At 52.7% G+C, this 18,572-nt stretch overlaps 1 protein-coding gene and 1 long non-coding RNA gene across 4 annotated transcripts; both read left to right on the forward strand.

Moving 5' to 3' along the window:
* Positions 1-4,228: 4,228 nt before the first annotated feature.
* On the forward strand, positions 4,229-5,505 carry LOC136138285 (uncharacterized). Its single transcript, XR_010656783.1, has 2 exons — positions 4,229-4,305; positions 5,389-5,505. It is a non-coding gene; the product is annotated as an uncharacterized lncRNA (long non-coding RNA).
* A 7-nt stretch (positions 5,506-5,512) lies between these two features.
* NFE2L1 (NFE2 like bZIP transcription factor 1) lies at positions 5,513-17,192 on the forward strand. Of its 3 annotated transcripts, none has more exons than XM_065896936.1 (5): positions 5,513-6,405; positions 11,247-11,429; positions 11,841-11,930; positions 12,157-12,315; positions 13,108-17,192. In XM_065896936.1, the coding sequence occupies exons 1-5, from the start codon at positions 5,896-5,898 to the stop codon at positions 14,464-14,466; spliced, it is 2,301 nt and encodes a 766-aa protein (XP_065753008.1). In that variant the 5' UTR covers positions 5,513-5,895; the 3' UTR covers positions 14,467-17,192. The 3 variants fall into 3 exon arrangements, with proteins under 3 accessions (XP_065753008.1, XP_065753007.1, XP_065753009.1); XM_065896935.1 differs by having other exon boundaries at positions 5,896-6,405; positions 11,214-11,429; positions 13,108-14,466; XM_065896937.1 differs by lacking the exon at positions 11,841-11,930 and having other exon boundaries at positions 5,896-6,405; positions 11,214-11,429; positions 13,108-14,466.
* The last annotated feature ends 1,380 nt before the right edge of the window (positions 17,193-18,572 follow it).

Consider the following 18,572-nt stretch of genomic DNA (forward strand, 5'->3'; position numbering starts at 1 on the left):
AGATTTTCTCTACGTCTCTGTTCTCCTCAGCCCTTGAAATGGGCTAGCGATTCTTTGTCTTTCCCATTTTTCTTCCCACCTTTCCGTAACTGCTAAGCAGAAAACTTTTTCTAACTACCCTAGTCATTCTTTTTTTTTTCTCCTAGTCATTCTTTTTTTTTTTCTCCTAGTCATTCTTTTTTTTTTTCTCCTAGTCATTCTTTTTTTTTTTCTCCTAGTCATTCTTTAACCCAATAATAAAGTTCCTGATCCAGCTCTCTCCCACTTTACACTCAAGTAATTATTATACACATTTAAACATAGCACTTGAAGTTGGGAGGCAAAAGAAAGGGAACACGATAGTGTGGGCAAAAGACCTCTCCACACCTTTCCCACCCCTTCTCTAAGGATTTTTTTTTTTAACATCTTTATTGGAGTATAATTGCTTTACAATGGTGTGTTAGTTTCTGCTTTATAAGAAAGTGAATCAGCTATACATATACATATATCCCCATATCTCTTCCCTCTTGCGTCTCCCTCCCACCCTCCCTATCCCACCCCTCTAGGTGTTCACAAAGCACCAAGCTGATCTCCCTGTGCTATGCGGCTGCTTTCCACTAGCTATTGGTTTTACATTTGGTAGTGTATATATGTCCATGCCACTCTCTCACTTTGTCCCAGCTTACCCTTCCCCCTCCCCATGTTTCTCTAAGGATTAACATGGAGCCCCTCCTATTCTCAGTGCCTGTAACTCTCTCCACACCCAGGACCCCAGAAAGGAGAGAAAGGAAAGAAGAGGATGGGTAAGAGAGCTATCTTAGCAAACTTGTGAGTCATTAAAAAGTGACCAAATGAATTTAGGCTTTCACAGTGATGTGAGAGTATCACATGGTTATCTCCTCAGTGTGGCTGTCCCACCCACAGTTGCCATTTCAGTGAATGTTTATCTTGATTTCATGTTAGTCTTATATGTACTACATAACTTTATTTCTCATCCCAGGCACCTGGTACCCTGCTATGCAGCTCAAAAGAAACTTGTAAAGTACAAATGGACTGTCCAAAACACTCAGTTTTGTTGGTGCTAAGGTTCCCTGACTCCCCATAGATAAACGATTGCCCAGTTGTTGTTTTTTCAGAACTGTGTCAAGGTTTAAAATTGTTCTCTATTTGCTGTGTCAAACAGATGGCCACTCTTAGTATGCAATTTCTCCTTCTATCTTCTCAAAATAGTCTTGTATTTTAGCCTGGTAACTTTAGTCTAGTCTTGATATCTTTTAGTGCTATGGTTTTAAAATATTTCCTTCTCAACCCCCTTGATATATTTTTAGAGTTACTGATTACACCTTAATTTCTCCTCTTTTCTTATCCAACAGCAGTATTTACCTTCATGGTCTTATTCAGGGGCTGAATGGTCATCCATTTTTTTAGATAATATGCCATATCCTTCAAAACCACACCTCCTCCAATTATTGATTTCTGCTTTTAACAGCAACTTTTAATCACAGGCCTGCTTGAGTTCCCCTTCAGTTATTCAGCAAGTACTTTTTATTTATTTAAAAAACGTTTTATTTTATTTCTTGTATTCTGGCGGCACGTGGGATGGTTCTCCAACCAGGGATTGAACCCTGGCCTCCTCAGTGAAAGCGTGGAATCCTAAGCACTAGCCCACCAGGGAACTTCCATAAAATATTTTACTTATTTGTTTGGTAGTACCGGGTCTTAGTTGTGGCAGGCGGGCTCCTTAGCTGTGGCTCGCCAGCTCCTTAGTTGTGGCATGTGACCTCTTAGCTGCAGCATGCATGTGGTATCTAGTTCCCTGACCAGGGATTGAACCCAGGCCCCTCGCATGGGAAGTGCAGAGTCTTAACCACTGCGGCACCAGGGAAGTTCCTTATTTATTTTTTAAAGTCGAGATGTTATTTATTTATTTTTGGCCATACTGTGGGCTTGTGGGATCTCAGTTCCCTGACCAGGGATTGAACTCAGGCCATGGCAGTGAAAGTCTGGAATCCTAACCACAAGACCACCAGGGAACTCCTGGCAAGTATTAAGTATCTGCTATTGCAGGCACTGTCCTAGGTTTTGAAGACTCAACAGTTAATGCACAAAATTCTAGTCCTCATGGGTTTTCTATTTTAGCATTTTCTGGGTGACAAATAGTAAAATGAATAAATAAAACATGTGCTCTCTGAACCCATCTTTTTTTTTGTTAATTATTTATTTTTGGCTACGCAATGGCTCTCTCTAGTTGTGGGGAACGGGGGCTACTCTTTGTTGCTGTGCACAGGCTTCTCGTTGCAGTGGCTTCTCTTGTTGCGGAGCAAGGGCTCTAGGGGCGTGGGCTTCAGTAGTTGTGGCACTCGGGCTCAGTAGTGGCATGTGGGATCTTCCCCGACCAGGGCTCAAACCTATGTTCCCTGCATTGGCAGGTGGATTCTTAACCACTGCACCACCAGGGAGGGCCCCTTAATCTGTCTTTGAAATGAGTAACTAGTTTTCTGAGGATTCAACGCAGTATACTCCTACATGGTGAAAGTGCGTTATAACCTGTGAACCACCCAGAATTAAGCCGCCTAATTCTCCAAACACATGATGGACTGGGTGTTCTCATCAAATAAATTACCAGTTGGCCTTGTCCTTGGTTGTATAAGGCCCAATGGCTCGCCCACTAGATTAGCAGGATCTTCCAGGAAGTCAAGAATTTGAGTCAATGCCTCTTTTTGTCCCACAGCTAGGAACAACTTACTACAAACGCCGCCAACTCAGTGACAGCCTAAAAGTGGTCTTTGCACCAGTTGTATGAAAACTACCCGAGTTGTTTAATAAACGGGCAAGGTTATCAGGCTGCCACCCCAGGGTAAGAATCAGAACCTCTGGTGCGGTGCCTCAAAATGTGCAAGTTCAACAACTTCCCAAGGTGATGCTGGAGGTAAACCAATGTTTGGAAATCACAAAGATGTCGGCTAGAAGAGACTGGAGAACACTAGAAACTGAGGAAAGTTCCTGAAAAGCAAAACTAACCTGCGTGGGAGGCTGGGCAGAGGGGGTGTGTGGGGAGGTTGGTACAGACAGAGGAGAAGGGTGTTTGTATTATGACAAAAATAACTAATTATGTCACATCCCTCATAACCCCAACGTCCCACCACCGTCGTGGCAAGCCGTCCGCAGGGTTTGCCTGGGACAGGCGGCGTAAGGATCCCTGACTGGCAAGGGGCCCAACGCGCAGCCCGCACGGAGCGGAAGCTGAGAGAGCGGTTTCCGCTGCCAGCACCCAAAATGGCGGCACGAGCGTCCCCACCATGCGAAACACATGCTCTGTGCCGCATCTCAGGTCTCACTGGACTTTTGCAAGTCACCGTGGGAACCCTCAAGGGGGGGACCCCGCACTCCGGCGGCGATACCACCTCCCATTCCCAGCCCTAAGCCCTTATACCCTCGCCAAAGAATGCACTGGAAGCGCTCAGCCTATTAACTTCACTCCGTGCCCAGCCTGTAATACCTCCTGCAGCCGGCGAGCGACGGGCGCACGGCCGAGGGGTCCCGAACGCCGGGCGATAGGGCCTTCGCCCCACTTTATTGGTGGGCCCATGCCGTGGGGCGGGCCTACATGCCCATTGGGCCGTGGACCGTGTCAGTCTTGGGAAATCGGTAAAGGGAGAAGGAGGCGCACTCAGCCATTGGGTTCTCTCTGCTGTCAATCAAAGCGACATCCGGCGACGGCCAATGTCTCCGCTCGTTGATTGGAGAAACGTGTCCCGGGGGAGTACGCGTAGGGCGGGCTTCCGTGTGAGGTAGAAGGAGGGGGCGGGGAGGGAAGCGGAGGCTGGCGAGCTGTAGGCCGGCCGGCGGTGGCGGCGGCAAGGCCTGGCCTCGGGCTGAGCGCCTGCTGTGGCGGCAGCGGCGGACGCCGAGATCAGCAGAGGGTATAAAGCACATTTCTTTCCCTAACGGGAGGGGCGCAGCGCCGCGGGGCCGAGGCTTACGGGGTGAAGGGCGGCGGGGTGGAGCTGAGGGGCAGGAGGCGGGAGCGGGCGGCCGAGCGGAGTTCGCGTCGGGGCCGGGCCCTGGGCCTGGCAGGGAGGGGCCGAGAGGCCGTGGAGAAAGCATCTCCGGGGTGGGTTGGACTGGGGAGGGCTGAGGGCCTGAGAAGGCGTGGTGTTAGGCCCAGGCTTGGGAGCGGGGTGGGGCCATAAGGGCGGAGGGCGGGGTGGGGTTTGGCCGTCAGGGTGGGTCAAGGCCGGGAAAGTACACTTGCTAGCTGCTGCCCAGAGGCTAGAAGTCGAGGCGCCAGGAGCGGCATGGCGACTTGGTCCCAGCCGGACTCGGGTATCCGGGGCAGGGTGGGACCGGGCTCAGGCCTGGCCTTACTCGATCTTTAAGGGACCTTGTCCGGTTTCTCGAACTTAATTGGCTCTTGGGAGGTTTTTAGTAGTAAATTGCGTGAGAACTGGAGGGAAGTGTAAGCAGGAATTCTGGGTCGCAATTATGTTTACTCCAACCAGATAAGGGCGTGTGTGTGTGTGTGTATGTGTATATATCCCTCTTTCCCTTTAGGATGAAGTTCGTAGATGGGTCACAGCAGTGAACAGGAGAGAGCTATGTCGTGGTTTATGAGGTTAATGGAAGCTCAGAAGTAGAGACTAGAAAGTGAAAGGCAGCTTTACTCCCTCCCCACTTGGCTATCTGGGTTGAAGACTTGGCCATATCCTTCTGCTTTGGATCAGAAGATCACGTGAATGAAAATAAAAACTGCCTATTCAAATTCTGGACCTAATAATCCTGCCTCAGGGCCCCCCATCTCGTCAGTACCCCCATTTTTTTAAAAATTTGAGAGTGATAGGAAAGGGAAATCAGATTTTAAAGTTGGAAAAACAAAAGGCATTATTCTTTTCTATGATGTGGTGGTTGTCTTCTTGTCCTTTTACTCTCTCACCCATTAATAATCTCTCCCTCCCTTTTAGAACTTGAAGGCACAAGAATTGTAGGCAGTTTTCTACTGAGAGAGGAGAAACAAACTTTAAGATAGGAAATGGACTTCTCACGCTAAAAATAGAAGCTGGATAGTGTGTATGGGGTGGGGGGAGGGTTGGTAAATCAGACAACGTGTAAAGTATTTTGGATGCCGTGGGCATTATCTGCTTATCCAAAATGAGCTACCTTTTAGGGTACTGCAGAATTAATATCCAGAAACTGAGATCCCTTGTGAGCAATACCTTCCTCTCATAGTTGTTCTGTCTGTAACAGGTTTTCATGTTTTGTTTTTCTTGGAGTATAATAACTGATTTTTTTTAAAATTTATTTTTAAATAAAAAATAAAAGTGGCCTTTTAATGTGTTTCCTACCTCTGCCTTGGTCATGGCATGAAAATTATGGAATCTTATCCTGTTGCTTTTGTGATTCCCATTTCAGGTTTCTTTGGAAACCCCCCTGGTAAGTGTGGAGGAGGCGGGACACTCTGACCCAAGACAAAAAGGCCTGTAGCTCCAGCCAAAGGAAATAAACCTTAGGAGAGAGAAGGAAAAAAAATATCCATCACCTGTTCCCGAGAACAACCTGCAGTGAAATTTACAGAGAGGACAACTAATGTGAGTGAGGAAGTGACTGTATGTGGACTGTGGAGACAGTAAGTCACGTGGGCCCTGAGGGCCTGGACTGGGTTAGGAAACAGTTGTACTTTCAGAGGTGAGGTGTCAAGAAGGGAAAAGTGAATGTGGTCTGGAGTGTGGCCTTGGCTCCAAGGGGTGTGCTTTCCTCTGAGGCTGTCAGGAAGCTCAGCCCCTGTGTTCTGCCAGGGTGGGGTACAGGGTTTGGCACTGAGGAGGGTAACTTGCTGGCTGGAGCAGCAGAGCAGTGGCCTTGATTTGTCTTTTGGAAGATTTAAAAACCAAAAAGCATAAACATTCTGGTCCTTCAGCAATGCTTTCTCTGAAGAAATACTTAACGGAAGGACTCCTCCAGTTCACCATTCTGCTGAGTTTGATCGGGGTGCGGGTGGACGTGGATACTTACCTGACCTCGCAGCTCCCCCCGCTCCGGGAGATCATCCTGGGGCCCAGTTCTGCCTATACTCAGACCCAGTTCCACAACCTGAGGAATACCTTGGATGGCTATGGTATCCACCCCAAGAGCATAGACCTGGACAATTACTTCACTGCCCGGCGGCTCCTCAGTCAGGTGAGGGCCCTGGACAGGTTCCAGGTGCCAACCACTGAGGTTAACGCCTGGCTGGTCCACCGGGATCCGGAGGGGTCTGTCTCTGGCAGCCAGCCCAGCTCGGGCCTCGCCCTCGAGAGTTCCAGTGGTCTCCAAGATGTGACAGGCCCAGACAACGGGGTGCGAGAAAGCGAAACGGAGCAGGGATTCAGTGAAGATTTGGAGGATTTGGGGGCTGTAGCCCCTCCAGTCAGTGGAGACTTAACCAAAGAGGTTAGTGGTGACGTGGAGGGGAGGGTGGGAAGGGTCTGGGGTTGCGGGGGTGGGCTGGTCCTGAAGGAGTGTAGTAATAGTAGTAAGCCCTGTAAAGAACCAGAGAGGTTCCGGGGGGTCTCAGGCATTGTTCTGGGATAGGAGTGGGCTAGATTGTCTGACTAAGATTTTGGGTTGGGAGCATTTCCTTGTGTTGAACTATTGACCCACCTCTAAATGAACTGTCAGGGCAGTGGGAGGTCCTTAGAACATGCCTGTGTGTTTACTGCTTGGATTTCAACATGACTCCTGGAGGCCCGGGGTGGGGGAGGGAGTCATGTTATGATGGGCTTTGATGCGGTGTATGTTCGTTGCTAAGACACAAATATTTTGTGGACTGTTGCCTTGTACCTCCCCCCACATCAAAACACACATATGTATTCTGAAGTTCTCCTCCTTTGTGGTCAGGCCTGTTGTGGTGGTAAGGTCCTGATAAGTCTCCTCTCCTGGGTCTGGGCCAAGGGGTAGATTTAGATAGTTATTCTTGGCCAGGAGAGGGCCAAGGCTCCCATTCTTTGCTGAAGGCCCACTGCAGCGAGTAGGGACGGGAGGGATGGATGGGAACTAGAAGAGAAATTGCATTCTGCTGCTGAAGGCAGCTTGCTCTGAGCTGTCAGAGGTCTGAACTGACGAGCGGCTGACACACTGTTCTGGGCAGAAGGTGGTGCAGTCGCCTCTAACCATGTTAAATGGTTTCTGCTACCCCTCCCCCACCAATGTGATAAGACTGCCTTGAGCTCTGCGTTTGGACCTGTCTTGCCACTCAGTCTTACGGAGCTTGGGAAAAGATCCAGTTCAGTCGCTTCCATTAGGGAAGGAGGAGGCTGGATTGCACTGGGCTGGGTTTTCCAGAGCTGCGTCTTGAGGCGGGGGTGCATGGGGGGAGTGTTTGGGAAGAGGGGGTGTGGAGGTATGTTAAAAGTTTTACAGATGCTGTAGAACTTGGCTCTTTCTGCATACCAATCAGACCAGGTTTTGCCTACCATCCCGCGTTGAAGCCTGTTCCTGAGCTCGGTTCTCTGGATGTTAGTGACTGTCAAATCATGTGGCTTTCTCTGGGCCAGTGGTCCTCAACTGGGGATGATTTTGTCCACCAGGGAACATGTGGCAGTGTCTAGAGACAGCTTTGGTTGTCACAACTGGAGAAGGTGTTATTGGCATCTAGTGGAGAGAGGCATGGGATGCTGCCGAACTTCCTAAAAAGCATAGGACAGCCCCTAAATAACAGATTGATCTGGCCCCAAATGTCAGTAGTGCCAGGGTTGCTCTGTGCTTAGCTGGCTCACATGGGCTCTACTTTGAGAGAGACTAGCACTACCTGAGTGGGGGAGTCATGAGCACTTCTTGCCTTGCGGTGCCTCTTTTCTGAGATCCTTACAGTGCCACCTCTCTTCTGCTTCCTGTGTTATTTACCTTCAACTGGACTCCAGGCTTGGCACAGTGGTCTGAAGAAGTATGCCTCCCGGCCTCCTCTTCCATCATCCCACCCACGGTAGCTCCTCAAGGGGTAGATGTAATTGGGCTTGGGAACCCTGCTGCTGGTAACCCAGCAGGCATAGCTTCATTCCTCTTCCTGCAGGGATCTCTCCTGGGATGGGGTGGGATGGGATGTTTTCAATGTAATTGGATGGGTTGGGGTGGAATGGGATGGGACTTTGACCCTGCTTGCCTCCATTTCTTGATCTTCATGAAGTTTGTGCTTTCCCTGACCCCAGGCTTTCACTGCTCCCTTTGGAGATTGGGGGTGGGTTAGCGTTAGGGGCCCAGGCTGGGTATGGGGGAAGGGAGGATTTTTGTGTGTCTAGAACATTATTTCCTCAGCAACTCAGGGATAAAAATACCCAGGTCCAGAGCATGTGACAGGCACTGCTGGAGCTGGTATTATCCCTGGGTGGCAGCACTCCCCTGCTGCCAGGCCTGTTCGATGGACAGCTATAGCCCAGGCCCTTGTCAGGGATAGGATTCCCCTCGAGGTTGGCACTCTGCCCAGAGAGGGGGGTGGCCTGTGTACAGCTCTTTGCAGGCGAGGAGGAGCACTCTGCGACCAAGGAGAACATGCTGTCCCTGACCTGACCTTAGGCTCAAGGGGAGCAGCAGTGAGAATGGGAGCCAGAATTGTGACCCTGGTTCTGTCAGGGGCATTCTTCCTGCTTGAGAGATGTAAGCCGGGGCTCAGGCAGAGATGGCTCTTGAACAAAGCCTGGGGTAAAAAGAAAGTGGGGGGCGGGGGGGACATGTTTGTGTCCAGGACGTTGCGGAGCACCTGTCTCCTTCAGTGCTGGCGTTCTGGCTCCTGTCTCCCTCCTCTTGCCTGGGGCTAGGCCTGGCCGGCACTGTGACATCCCTGCATTTGTGCAGATGGATTTCCCCCTTCCTCTTGTCTAGCTTGTTGTAGGGTGACAAAGCCCCTGGTTCCCAGTGGATCTGGGTGCACTGGGTTCCTGCCCAGGCTAGCTTTTTGAGCCTTGGGCTTGAGGACGACTGGCCACAGCCCTCCTGAGGAACGGGAAAACTCCTTACACTTCCAGGGAAGAACTTAGATTCCCGGAGAAGCTGTGGGAGGAGTGAGTGTCTGCCCAGTCCTGAGTCCCAGTCCTGAGTGGGCTGGGTAAGCAGGATGCGACAGGAGGGAGAGTGGCACCCCTTCCCCCCAGGGCGCTCTCACTGCGCCACCCCGGCTGGCTGACTGGGCTGGGTGGGGCTGCCCGCCCCTGGGTGCGTCTCCTTGAGGAGACGGAGGCGGCCGGGGATGGGCTGGTTCCTTGCGGCAGCTTCTCCAGCTGCCTTGGTGCAGAGATTGGCTCCCGGCTGCAGCTAGGTAACAGGCGGTGGGAGGGGATTGGCTCCTTCCGCATCTCCAGCGGAGACTTGGGGGAGGAGATTGGCTCTCGTCGCAGCCTAGGTAACGACAGTGGGAGGGGATTGGCTCTTTCCGCAGCCCAGCTGCTGACCTGGGGGAGGGGATTGGCTCTCTGCAGCCTCAGCAGTGACCTGCGGGGTGGGAGGGGGAGGGGATTGGCTCCTTGCTGCAGCCTAGGTAACAAGTTTGGGGGGCGTGGGGAGGGGGAGAGAGGGAGGAGCGGGAGGATAGGCCCAGGAGGGAGCTTGCTTTCCTCTGCAGCTTGAGCACGGAGCATGGGGTGGGAGTCCCATCTCACTGCAGCCTCTGCGGTGAGCTCAGGGTGGGGGCTGCCGGGCGCCTGAGTGGAACTGGGGTTGTGAGGTGGGAGGGGGCTGCTCCAGGATGGAGGAAGGGGGCTGGGCTGGGCCGCCCAGGCAGCAGCACGGGCGGGGCACCCTCCTTGGGCCCCTCGGAGCTAGCAAGGGGCCACCCTTCCAGCCTGGTGTGCTCCCTGCGAGCCAAGAGCTCCTTGGAGCCCCCTGTCCGGCTGCCCGGCACCAGCTGCCCTGGGGCTCATCTCGCACACCATGACCCGCCTGGACCGCAGCTCTCACAGTGGTGGGGGCCATGCCAAAGGGAGCCGGCCCCTTAACTCTTTGGTGGCTGGTCACCGGGTGGCCCAGCCCCCCTCTGCTCCTGGGTCCAGGGCTTCTGTTCAGGTTGGTATATGTGGGGAGACTGCAGGGAGAGGTACACCTGGGAGGTCTTAGGATCAGGGAGGCTTACTGTGGGAGAGGGATACCTGGTCAGAGCTAGGGAGGTGGGTCTAAGCTAAGGATACTGCTTTCTGGAAAGTGTCAGCCTTTAAATCTCTGACTGGAAGGCAACAGTTTAGGGTTTCTCTAACTGCAGGGGGTGGCATGTACAGGAAACCTGAACGCCTCGTATTTATTGGGGTTGTACGCTGGTGGCATTGGGGGTAGCAGGTGGAGCCGGAACTCATCAGGAGCCGCCAGCGTAGAGAGAGAGGGAGGCATTTTGGTGCCCGGGGCGGCAGTTGTGGCTGGGCAGTGATGGGGGCTATGTCCTTGAGTGGGTTGCCTGATGGGAGTCAGTGAGTCCTGGGGTGTGGTAAGGGAGTGAGAGCACTGGTTTGTGGGGACACCGTGGGGCTGGCCTTGGCAGGGGTGGGGTGTCCAGTGAGGATCACCTGACTGCCTGAGGCTCTCCGGGGATTGAGGCAGCTTGCTGGGATCAGCTGAGAGTGGGCATTCTGTTGTGGCAGGGATGGATCTTGAGGTGAGCCTGGACTGAATTGTGGGTGTTCAGCCTTACTCCTGCCTCACCCAGGGAAGGGGGAACGGCTGTGGGAAGGGCTGGATGGCCTGCCGTGTCATTGGTTGCATCAGGTGGTTGCAAATGCAGGGGTTCCCTCTCCAGCCCACCCCACCCCTTTATGCAAACGAAATGGCACCACAGGCTGATGCAAGCCTGGCCACTGCGAAGCAGTTTTGCTTGACAGTTCACTCTTGCTTGCCACGGCCAGCTTTCTACAAACCACGTTTTAAGGGATTCCCATTCCGGAAATGAGAAGTGTCTCCTGCTTCCCCCTTTCTTCTTAAGTAGTGGTAAGGTGGCCCTGCCTTTTGGCCTGGCTGTGCCTCTGGTCCAGATCCTAAGCCCGCAGACCGGTATGGTGATGGTTGTGCTAGTGGTTTTCGCTAGCTTTTTTTTTTTTGGAGGCTGGTGTCTGGAAATGGATGAATGAAGCCGTGCTGGTACGGAGGGGACAGAGGGTAGAGTCTGGCAGGTGTAGATTGGGAGGGGCCCCACCCGGGAGAAGTTGGGGTGATGCTAACCTCTGAGGGGCAGGACAGGGAGGGGCCCCTGGACCCCAGAGCTAAAGTCACGATGCTCTGTCTTCTAGGACATAGATCTGATTGACATCCTTTGGCGACAGGATATTGACCTGGGGGCTGGGCGTGAGATTTTTGACTACAGTCATCGCCAGAAGGAGCAGGATGTGGATAAGGAGCTGCAAGGTGGAGCAGAGCAGGAGGACACCTGGCCAGGCGAGGGTGCAGAAGCTCTGGCGCGAAACCTGCTAGTGGATGGAGAGACTGGGGAGAGCTTCCCTGCACAGGTACTCCTGCCTCTGCCCACTTCTAGAAACTTCTCTTTAGAGAAGGCAGGTTATGCCTGTGGGATGGGCCTGAATGTGTATCTTGGGTTGGGGTCTCTAAGTCACAGTGGTGGCTGAGGAAGCGGGAGTAGAAGAGCAGCAGCAGCGGAGGGGCCGCGCCTTGGTAACGAGCAGCACATGGGAGGCAGAGCACCTAGCGGCTTTCTGCTTGCGTCAGAACCCCCCACTCTCTTCTCCCCTGGAGTTTGGGACTCAGGGCCAGCCGACAGCCTGGGAATGGAGGGAGAGTGTAGGCCTGCAACCATGCAGGGCCTCCCTCAAGCTTCCCCTTGGAAAGGCTGGGGAAGGGGCTTTGGCCCACAGGCAGCCAAGGCCCGGGTCAGTCAGACTTAACAGTTGCTGTTGCCACAGGTGCCTGGTGGGGAGGACCAGACAGCCCTGTCCTTGGAAGAGTGCCTTAGGCTGCTGGAGGCCACCTGCCCCTTTGGGGAGAATGCTGAGGTGAGCAGGACTCCAGGGAGAGCCCACTGAGTCAGCAGGGCAGCCTGCACACAGTGTGTCTCTCTGTGGCTGCCTGAGGGGCCGGCTTTTGGTGTTGGCCTTGTCCTGGCTGCTGGGGGTGAATTCAGAGGAAGGAAGAAACAGAACCTCAGGTGGTAGTCTCGGGGAGGAAAGCAGAAGGTGGTCTTTCCTCCTCCCCTGTTAAACCCTCTGTGTTTTGCCCTAGTTTCCAGCAGACATTTCCAGCATAACAGAAGCAGTGCCTAGTGAGAGTGAGCCCCCAGGTCTTCAAAACAATCTTTTGTCTCCTCTCCTGACGGGGACAGAGTCTCCATTTGATTTGGAACAGCAGTGGCAAGATCTCATGTCCATCATGGAAATGCAGGTAGGATTATCAGAACCAGGCACAAACTTCTCGGACTTTGTGTGGGGTGTCTTCATACTCAGTTGCTTTTCCACTTCTGGGAAAAGAGAGAGTAACACCTTTCTGATCCATAGGAAAGTGGGGACACTGAGAGGTAACTGTCCACGTGTCAGTAGGTGGTGGAGTCAGGATTGGGGTTTGGGTTAAAGCCCCGGGGCTGAGGCTTCTAAAGCAGGCCTGCCTCCTAGGTGCGCCTCCTTCTTTCCCTTCAGGCAGATAATCACTGGGCTGGGTGTTGCCTAGGTTTAGCATTAATAAAAGCTGACATTATTGTAGTGCTTTACAGCCATTGTCATCTCACTTGGCCCTCGGGATCATCTAGTCAGCCCTTTATTATTTTAAACGTGAGGACACTGAATCTCAAAGAGAGACTGAGTGAAATGCTCCTGGTCTTACAGCAAGTGGTGCAGCTAGGCTTTCTTACTCCAAGGCTGGGTGTACTTTTCACTGTGCTGATTCTGCAGTGTTAGGTGCTTTTTTCCTCTCCTCCATGATGGGGAAGTCTGGGCCAAACATGACCTGGAGCTGATCAGTCCTGCCTTGGGGTGGAGTCCACAGGGAGGAACCCGTCTCTGCCAGGCATGATGGATCAAGCGGGGCCAGGAGCTGATGCTGTGGGCTGTGGTTTCCTGTCTCTTGCCTTTACACCCATGCAGCTGTGCCTATGTTGGGTGCCTGCTATCGTGAGCCCCCAGCCACACCTGGGGATGGAGTCTGCGCTAAGTGAACGGTGATGCTCTTCTCCCCTCCCAGGCCATGGAAGTGAACACATCAACAAGTGAAATCCTGTACGATGCCCCTCCAGGAGACCCACTGAGCACCAACTACAGCCTTGCCCCCAACACTCCCATCAATCAGAATGTCAGCCTGCATCAGGCGTCCCTGGGGGGCTGCAGCCAGGACTTCTCACTCTTCAGCCCGGAGGTGGAGAGCCTGCCTGTGGCCGGCAGCTCCACGCTGCTCCCGCTGGTCCCCAGCAATTCCACCAGCCTCAACTCCACCTTTGGTTCCACCAACCTGGCAGGGCTCTTCTTTCCACCCCAGCTGAATGGCACAGCCAATGACACAGCGGGCCCTGAGCTGCCTGACCCACTCGGGGGTCTGTTAGATGAAGCCATGCTAGATGAGATCAGCCTGATGGACCTGGCCATTGAAGAAGGCTTTAACCCCGTGCAGGCCTCCCAGCTCGAAGAGGAATTTGACTCTGACTCAGGCCTCTCCTTGGACTCCAGCCATAGCCCTTCCTCCCTGAGCAGCTCTGAAGGTAGTTCTTCCTCCTCCTCGTCCTCCTCCTCCTCTTCTTCCTCGTCCTCTTCCTCTACTTCTTCCTCAGCCTCTTCCTCCTTTTCTGAGGAAGGTGCAGTTGGCTACAGTTCTGACTCTGAGACCTTGGATCTGGAAGAGGCCGAGGGCGCTGTGGGCTACCAGCCCGAGTATTCCAAGTTCTGCCGCATGAGCTACCAGGACCCAGCTCAGCTCTCCTGCCTGCCCTATTTGGAGCATGTGGGCCACAACCACACATACAACATGGCGCCCAGTGCCCTCGACTCTGCTGACCTGCCACCACCCAGCACCCTCAAGAAGGGCAGCAAGGAGAAGCAGGCCGACTTCCTGGACAAACAGATGAGCCGGGATGAGCATCGAGCCCGAGCCATGAAGATCCCTTTCACCAACGACAAGATCATCAACCTGCCTGTGGAGGAGTTCAACGAGCTGCTGTCCAAGTACCAGCTGAGCGAAGCCCAGCTGAGCCTCATCCGTGACATCCGGCGCCGTGGCAAGAACAAGATGGCGGCGCAGAACTGCCGCAAGCGCAAGCTGGACACCATCCTGAACCTGGAGCGGGATGTGGAGGACCTGCAGCGCGATAAAGCCCGGCTGCTGCGGGAGAAGGTTGAGTTCCTCCGGTCCCTGCGGCAGATGAAGCAGAAGGTCCAGAGCTTGTACCAGGAAGTGTTTGGGCGGCTGCGGGATGAGAACGGGCGGCCCTACTCGCCCAGTCAGTATGCGCTGCAGTATGCCGGGGATGGCAGCGTCCTCCTCATTCCCCGCACCTTGGCTGACCAGCAGGCCCGGCGGCAGGAGAGGAAGCCGAAGGACCGGAGAAAGTGAGCCTGGGGAGGAAGGGGGTTGACGCTCACCGAGATGGAAACTGGAGAAGGGCTGGGCCTGGACCTGGACCTACAGCGGGGACTTTAATGCCTTCTTATCCAATAGATCTCAGATGGGATGACTGCGGGTCAGTGGACAGGAAGAGGCAGGCGCAGGCGCTGTCTGGCTCAGCTTCCCCCACTGAGGGGGGTGGAAGTGGCCAGACTGTTTGGGTGGACAGGGTCCTCACCCCTACCCCTTTCCTTTGAGGGAAGGGTGGTGCTGGCATTGCTGGAGGCCGAAAAAGGGAAAGTAAGGGACTTGTGAGAGGAGAGGAAAGTAGTAGAAAGTCTCATTCCTGGAAGGAAGGAAGGAAGGAAGGAAGGAAAACAGAAAACCCAGAAAAATCAAAGCGGGAAGAAAATCAGAGGGCAGGTTAAGTTGGCTCTGGCCAGGATTCCAGGCAGCAGGTTTTAGAGGGGACTAGATTACTGGTGTGAGTAAACCCCACTTTAGCCTAGGGGAGGGGTGGAACACGGAGTCGGTTCTGAGAGGGGCCTGTGAACTCTTCCTGCTCCTGCACTTTGGCATCCCTGACGGGGAGCTCTCGGATGATATCTCCTGTGAGGTTTCCATCAGAGGGGAGCCCCTGGGACCCGACACTGGCTTGGAGGGTTAGGATCCAAGGGTAGAGTCAACAGGCAGGGGTCGTGAGGCCTCATGCTGCAGCAGCCCCAACACCAAGCATGTCACTCACTGCCCTGCCATACATCTTCCTCTGTGCCCAGTCACCCCTGAGCTGAGGCTGCCACGTCTCCATCAGAGCCTGCATGCGAATGCTGTTCTCTTCCCACCCGTGTGCCCCCGCCCCTCACCAGCTGCCTGGAGCTCTTCTGGAGCTGGGGTGCTGGCAGTGCCCACAGGGCTGGGCCTGCGGCCTCCTGGGAGCTGCTCTGAGGCAGGGGGATGATGTGGAGAAGCCAGGCAGTATTCAGCACAACACTGGGGAGTGACCCTTCCCTCAGGCCTCCCCTACCAACAACTGGGCTTTGTCACTGGAAAGACAAAAACCTACAAAACCCAGCAGCAACAACAAAAACTAGTCCTCTTAGAGTTTCTTGCGCTTTGATTTTTTTAGGGCTTGAGCCCTGTTTCACTTATAGGGTCTAGAATGCTTGTGTTGAGTAAAAAGGAGATACCAATATTCAAAGCTGCTAAATGTTCTCTTTGCCATAAAGACTCCGTGTAACCGTGTGAACACTTGGGATTTTTCTCCTCTGTCCCGAGGTCTCTGTCTTTCTTTTTTGGGTTTCTTTTTAGGAGAATGAGAAGTGCATGTAACGGGGGCTGAGGGTACCCCTCCCTCAGGCTCTTGGCCACAGGCAGCTTCTCCACACCCCCAGTTTAGCAAGGGCTCCTGGAGGACCGCCTGGGGGAGGCAGAGAGGGGAGCGCCAAGGTGGCCAGGTGGTTCCAGGACCACAGTGTCTCTAACTGTTGCCACTGCTGTCCCCACCTCGGCCTGGGTCTGGAGCATTGTCTGCCCCAGGCTAGCAGGAATGAGTTGAAGTGGGGAAGCACTGATTCTCCTCCCTGCTTAGGTGGGGAGGCATTCTAACTGAGCAGTAGGGATAGAAGGCACGAGCCTGGGAAGTGCTTTTATAAATTATTTTCCTTGTAGATTTTATTTTTAATTTATCTCTGTGACCTGCCAGGGAGAGGAGAGAGAGATGCTGTGAGCACATGACAAAATAAAATAAAATAAAATGGATGATTTATTCTCAAGTGCAGTTTTTCCCTATTTTGAATTTAAATTGAGAGTAAAGGAAACAGGCCCCATGAGGAGAGGACTGGCCATTGTGTGGCTAAGGCAGAGCTCTTAGGGGAAAGTGGGTGGAGAGCAGAGGAGGCTGACAGTGAAGAATTTAGAAAGACAGAAGTCTTAAATACTGTATTAAAGCTTCCAAACAGGGGTTATGTACCTTTCTGTAGGGTTTGCCAGCTGAATCCTTTTAGACGCAGGATTCAGAATCCTTTTTGGCCTTTCTCGTAGGGCTAGACTATGTGGGTGTTGTCACCTGGCCCAGCTCCTTACCTGTCTTCCTGTGGCAAACTGCATTTTTAATATTGATTGTGCTGTTATTTCTCTGGTGGCCCCACCTACCAAGGGGGTGCAGAGCTTTGGAGCGTAGTCGCAGTGATGACGGTGATGGCAGAAACCCAAGAGATCTACAGGACCAGCACACGCCAAGTACTCCACTGTAACAGCAGGGCCACGGAACCAGAGAACAGAAAGCTAGACCCCAGGGTTTAAGGCATTTGAAAGCTCTCCAGCTGAGGTGACCAGAATCTGTTCTCCCTCAAAATAATACAAAAAGCCTGTAAAGAGTTGAATGCTTTAAGGTACTGGACGGTTGCTGGAACAGCCACGTGTGCATCTAGGGGTAGGTACCTAACAAATGTCCAAGTAATGAATGCCCACCTGGCAGTCTCTGTGAGATTACCAGATGACGTTTAGGACTGGAAGCTGTGATCCTCCTCATGAAACCTGTGATCTTGAACTCCCCATGTACCACTGTATGACCTGGCTTAGCCCAGTCCTTTAATGATGCTACTAGAGTTTATCCTATGGGGTGAATAGAATTCTGGGAATAACACTGAGTTCTTTTTTGTTTCAATTTACAATGGCTTTTGCCCCCCCATCTAGTTGGAACGGGTTGGTCCTATCAAACAAGAGCTCTTTCCTAATTAGTAATTAACTTACGACTGTAAGCCAAATAAAACGAAGATTCTTTAAAAAAAGGCTAAAAATTAAGTCAGAAAAACTAATTTATGCTGATAAAAAATACAAGTTATATACAGAAAACTGTGACAAGTAAAATTCAGAGTAATGTTTTTGTATACTTTCTAGAAATGTGTATATTTTTGTTTAGTACACAATTAGGCTGTAACTTTTATCTTGTTTTGCAACTTTTCAAACAGATTTTAAAGATTTTAAGAAAAAGTCCTCTCACCTTCCCCTTTGCTAGTGTTGCCTCTGGTCTGAGAAAGTGTGTTTTGGTCACCCCCTTCCCCCATGTCCCCTTATGGAGAAATGTACAGTTGTGTCTGGGAGCTTGCTGATTAGCTGGGGCTTTGGGCCAAGTTGGTCAGCACTGCTGTGGGGCTGACCTCTTTTTGCTGTTGGCAGGTGGAGTGGGTGTTCCAGCTTCAAGGCTTTTTCTGGCAGGAAGAAGATACGAGACCTCAAGTAAGGACTGTGAAGGCTGCTACACCTGAGACAGGAAGTGAGACGAGGTCCTAGATTTCGCAGGGAGATGAGCAGACCTCAGGACCAAACTTCTGGGTGACGTGATTGGGTAGGGGTCGAAGGCTTGCTTTGTCTTGACTTTAGTCCTAGGCGTCATTCAAACTGATTTTCCCACACATTTTAAATCATGTAAGGCGACGGAAACAGATCCATTGTGTTTGGGGTTTTTTTGCGGTACGCGGGCCTCTCACTGTTGCGGCCTCTCCCGTTGCGAAGCACAGGCTCCGGACGTGCAGGCCCAGCGGCCATGGCTCACGGGCCCAGCCGCTTCGCGGCATGTGGGATCTTCCAGACCATGGGGCACGAACCCACGTCCCCTGCATCGGCAGGCGGACTCCCAACCTCTGCGCCACCAGGGAAAGCCCCATTGTGGTTTTTTTTTTTAAGGCTGCACCACATGGCCTGTGGGATCTTAGTTCCCTGACCAGGGATTGAACCCGTGCCCCCTGCAGTGGAAGCACAGAGTCCTAACCACTGGACTGCCAAGGAAGTCCCAGATCCACTGTTTCAATCTCTGCCCCACATACGATCTCACCAGTGAAGCCAGGGCTATTTCAGAATCAACAAAAATAGAAAAAATACAGAACTGAGGGAAAGTAGAGATCTAGAGACATGCTCAGTGTCATCAAGACCTGGCCTCCACGGCTGACTTCTTGCCCTTCCTAGGGAAAGCTGAACAGCAATTAAAAACAGCCAGTGAATGAGGAGGTACTTTCCATGGAGTCCTGCCTTCCTCAGGCTGCCTTCATCCCTGCTTTGACCACCCACAGCTACACCAGACCTTGCTGCTCTTCAGATCTGTTTGGCACATAGCTGGA

Source organism: Phocoena phocoena, chromosome 19, assembly GCF_963924675.1.
Source record: "Phocoena phocoena chromosome 19, mPhoPho1.1, whole genome shotgun sequence".
In the NCBI taxonomy this organism is placed as follows: Eukaryota; Metazoa; Chordata; class Mammalia; order Artiodactyla; family Phocoenidae; genus Phocoena; species Phocoena phocoena.

What these genes read in the sequence shown, in the direction of transcription:
- NFE2L1 (XM_065896935.1), top strand. Translation starts at nt 5,896, where the DNA reads ATGCTTTCTCTGAAGAAATACTTAACGGAAGGACTCCTCCAGTTCACC. An exon ending in GGGAGAGCTTCCCTGCACAG is followed by an intron (nt 11,430 to 11,840) that starts GTACTCCTGCCT and finishes CTGTTGCCACAG; the next exon opens with GTGCCTGGTGGGGAGGACCA. An exon ending in TGTCCATCATGGAAATGCAG is followed by an intron (nt 12,316 to 13,107) that starts GTAGGATTATCA and finishes CTCCCCTCCCAG; the next exon opens with GCCATGGAAGTGAACACATC.